This window comes from Pteropus alecto, unplaced genomic scaffold (genome assembly GCF_000325575.1).
Source record: "Pteropus alecto unplaced genomic scaffold, ASM32557v1 scaffold11, whole genome shotgun sequence".
Classification (NCBI taxonomy): Eukaryota; Metazoa; Chordata; class Mammalia; order Chiroptera; family Pteropodidae; genus Pteropus; species Pteropus alecto.
Window position 1 is genome coordinate 5,169,085 of NW_006431956.1, and position 4,258 is coordinate 5,173,342.

Genomic DNA, 4,258 nt, shown 5'->3' on the forward strand with positions numbered 1-4,258 from the left:
CCCAGCTTAGCTTTATCAGTTTTGGACTCTGGGTTCTTGGCAACAAGTACTTATTTGAATTGAGCTTATTAATAAATTTCCTTTTTTTTTTTTTTTAATAGAAAGTCACGTATTGTTCCTGCTTGTTCTGACTGAATAGGTTTCACTTGTAAATTATAATCAAAAACTTAAAAACAGAATTGCCCTAGCTTAGCTTTTTTGGTTCATGGTATGAATTCTATAAAATGTTATTTTTAATTCCAAAAAAATAAAGCATGCTTTTTGTTAATAATAAAGGTATATAATCAGACTGAAATTTTGATTCTTAAGATTTTTATTGTGGCACCAGACAAAAGGCAATCTATGTAACTTCAGGAAAATAATTTTATTCTGAAGTATTCAGAACTATTTTTTTGGAAAGCTATTATATTTATTCATATATATGTTTACTTATAGTCCTAGGTGAGAATTTAATAATATTTCTTGGTAAAGATCCCTTATAAATAAAAACATCTTCAGCTCCTTTCTGCAGGGTGATAGATTTGTGGCTTTTTCCTCCCTCCTTAGGCAGCTGTGTCAAGTCTTCAGGAAATGGCACCAGGAACAACATTCAAACCCGTCATCGGTGATTCATCTGTGGATCCAAAAAAGTAATTTGATGTGTATCTCTGTTTTAACACTCAGCAGCAGAATTTTAATTGGTGGGTAAACAAGCTCATGTTAAGGAATGCAAAGTGACCCATGTCTCCTCTGCCCTAAGTCCATTAAGTCAGTGGGGTAGGAGTTAGAGGATGCATGGGAGAGTGAATTTTAGAGACGTGTTGCTGAAGAAGGCTTGCCAGGGCATCGCATGTGACCCAACCAATGACAGAGCCTCACTTCATTAGTGCAGCACTTAGATCTGTGTGGTCTTCCCTTTCATCTGACACAGTCCTCACTATAAGATGTTTCTCCCTCACCCACTGTCCCTTTTCTACCCAACAGCGTTAAGAGCCTCGTGTTCTGCTGTGGCAAACACTTCTACGCCCTGCTGAAGCAGAGAGAATCTTTGGAAGCTAGGAAGTATGAGTTTGCCATCATCCGCATAGAGGAGCTCTGCCCTTTCCCGCTGGACTCATTACAACAGGAGATGAGCAAGTACCAGCACGTTAAAGGTGAAGGGTTGTTAGGGTTCTTCGCTTTCCAGGTATCTGAAACCTATTTGAACTCTCTCAAAGGAAAAGAGGTTACAGGGGCAGTGAGAGTTATTAGGAAATTGGATCTCATAGAATCTGGAGATATGAAAATAACACTGCTAGGGCCAGTGTCTCTCTTTTTTGGTGTTTCCGTCAGTCTCCCCTCCTGTCATCTAAGACGTCTAATTTCTTGAGAGTTTGGAGGGAATCAATGCTATACTGTCATTTAAGATAAATCAACTATAACTGTAAAAGACAAGCCTTTTCAGCAAATGGGGCTAGAATAATTGGATGTCTTTATTTCTTTATTTACCTTGTATAGAAATTAACTCAAAATTGATCATAGACCTAAATGTAAAATGTAAAACTATAAAACTTCTAGAAGAAAATGGAATTGTGACCTTGGATTAGGCAAAAAGCTCTTAGATATAATACTAAAAGCACTTTCCATAAAAGAAAAATTAGACTTTACCAAAAAGGAAAACTTTGCACTGCAAAGAAAATAAAAAGATAAGCCAAATAGGGAGAAAATATTTGCAAATAGATATATGACAAAGGAGTATCCAGAATATTTAAAGAGCTTTTAAAATTCAACAGTAGGAAAACATATAATCTAATTTTTTAAAGAACTGAACAGGCACTTTACCCAAGAACCAGGTGGCAAATAACCATATGAAAAGATCAGCAACATAATTAGTGATAAGAGAAATACAAATGAAGCCAAATTGAGATACGGCTACGTAGCTGAGTGGCTAAAATGAAAATGAGTCTGCGGCCATGCCACTCTGAACAAGCCCGATCCTGTCTGATCTTGGAAGCTAAGTAGGGTCGGGCCTGGTTAGTACTTGGATGGAAGACCACCTAGTAAGACCAGGTACTGTAGGCATAAAAAATAAGGGATTGTAAACTGACAAGGTCCTTGCAATCTGTGAGGTCAACCAAGGGTTGCCTTCCTTAAAATAAACAAACAAATAAAATGAAAACGAAACAACAAATTGACAATATCAAATGCTGGTGAGGATGTGGAGCAGCTGTAACCCTCATTCACTGCTGGTGGGAACGCAAGCTGGCACTGCCACGCTGGAACACAGTTTGTCAGCGCCTTTCCCAGTTACACGTAGTTACCACACCACCCAACAGCCCCACTCTTAGGTGTTTACCCACAAGAATGGAAAACATGTTCACAGGAAAATCTGCATGTGAAGTTTATAGAAGCCTTATTTATAATTACCCCAAGCTGGAAACAACCAAAATGTCCTTCCACTGGTGGGGGAATAAACAACCTGTGGTCCACCCACACAGTATCATACCGCTCAGCCGTAAAAGAGAGTGAACTATTGCTACAGGCAAAATCACAAATGGATTTTGCTAATTCAAGGAAGACAGACCCAAAAGGCTACATGCTGTATACTTCCATTTAACTGACATTCTGAAAAAGGCAAAGCCGTAGGGGTAGAGAAAATGTCAGTAGTAGCCAGAGGTTGGGATGGGAGCAGGAGCTGAGTGCAAAGGGAAAAGATGAGGGAAATTTTTGTGTGGATAGAATGGTTCTGTATCGTGATTGTGGAGGTAGATACATGACTGCATTTGTTAAATAAATAAGACAACACTGTGCCATCTTGGAAGGGGATGTGTGTGTGTGTGTGTGTGTGTGTGTGTGTGTGTGTGTTTATTTGCAGTACTGACATAAACTTTCTTTTGTAGATTTTATTTGGAGTCAGGAAGAACCTCAGAACATGGGTCCATGGTGTTTCGTTTCTCCAAGGTTTGAAAAGCAACTGGCCTGCAAGGTAATAGCTCTGTCTCTCTTGTAGTGTTTTGTGTGTCTGTGTGCCTTGTTTCTCCTGGGGTGCCAACAAATGGGGTGATCTCCTATTATTAGTCCAGTTCTTTTAAGGATAAGCTAAAATATAAATGTAGTTTGAAGCTATTCTTTCAGAATAAAATGCTGAGTGTTTATCGAGCTTTCTATGTGTTTGTACTAGTGTCATGTAAAAAAAAAAAAAAGTGATTATACTTTCCTAAAGGTCATCATCCAAGCTATAGGGGAACAGGGTGCTGAGCAGACTCATTTTACAATGTGGGAGTAGAGACACCCAGTGATACTTGTTCCAGGCCCATCCACACAGCTGGTATCATCAAAAGCCAAATTCTTCTTGATTGTGCTATAGGAAGTAAAAAACGAGAAGAGCAGTTGTGCTTCTGTTTTATCTTTCTGTTCTGCTTTGATTAGAACTAGTTCCCTCATTCGATACTAGTTTGCTGGGCCCAATCATTTCCATATGGTAAATAGTTCTAATTTAGAGAACTCTACAGCTAAAACCAACTAATAGTTACTAAAGATTAAGACAAATTCAAGAATTTATCTTACCTTATTATCATACCTTATATGGAATTTAGCTAGTTTTTAGTTGTGACATATATTTCCCTCCAATCTATTCTATGGAATTCATTATTTTGGCAAAAAGGTGACTTATGATAATCAAGCTGAGAGAAATACATGTACCTCCTCTGTGAACTAAGCAGAGCTTCGATTGGGTGACAATGTCATTTTATTTTTTCATTGCTCCAATGACAGCTCCGCCTTGTGAGCCGACCCCCTTTGCCAGCACCCGCTGTAGGAATTGGCACCATTCACCAGCAGCAGCATGAAGATGTCCTCACCAAGACCTTTGCTTGATGATGTTTTTTGAAGACATACAACTTCCTATTAAGAAAAGTGCCGTAAAAAATAAAAGGCATCTACTCTCTTCTTCCATTAAGTAACATGAGAAGCTAAGATGTTGAGACCGTTGAGGACAGTTTAATCTGGAATGTGTGGAATAGCCTTGGGAATCAATACATGAATCCAGCAAGTAATTTTTATCCTTAGAAGTACAGTTGTGTTATATTTTGGTTAGAGCTGAGTGAGTTATAGAGCTAGGTTGTTATCCAAATTTTTTCAGACTCCACTCTCATCAATTGTACATGCACAGGAAAGTTCTTTAGGCTGACTTCATAGCTACATGTAGATTACATCATCATTACCTCTCCGTTTGTTTGATGGATGCTACTTTCATTAATTTCCTCTTCATTATTCAAAGTCCAGTATTTAATTTACATCA

At 38.3% G+C, this 4,258-nt stretch overlaps 1 protein-coding gene and 1 pseudogene across 11 annotated transcripts in view; both read left to right on the top strand.

The window, feature by feature from the left end:
* DHTKD1 (dehydrogenase E1 and transketolase domain containing 1) overlaps nucleotides 1–4,252 on the top strand; it is a 49,791-nt gene extending 45,539 nt beyond the window's left edge. For all 11 annotated transcript variants that reach the window (XM_025043469.1, XM_025043473.1, XM_025043474.1 and 8 more), the window contains 4 exons: nucleotides 547–629; nucleotides 964–1,133; nucleotides 2,859–2,944; nucleotides 3,733–4,252. In XM_025043469.1, coding sequence (XP_024899237.1) covers nucleotides 547–629; nucleotides 964–1,133; nucleotides 2,859–2,944; nucleotides 3,733–3,834 — 441 coding nt within the window. In that variant the 3' untranslated portion in view covers nucleotides 3,835–4,252. The remainder of the gene's footprint in view (nucleotides 1–546; nucleotides 630–963; nucleotides 1,134–2,858; nucleotides 2,945–3,732) is intronic.
* Nucleotides 1,922–2,040, top strand: LOC112475665 (annotated as a pseudogene).
* Nucleotides 4,253–4,258: the final 6 nt, after the last annotated feature.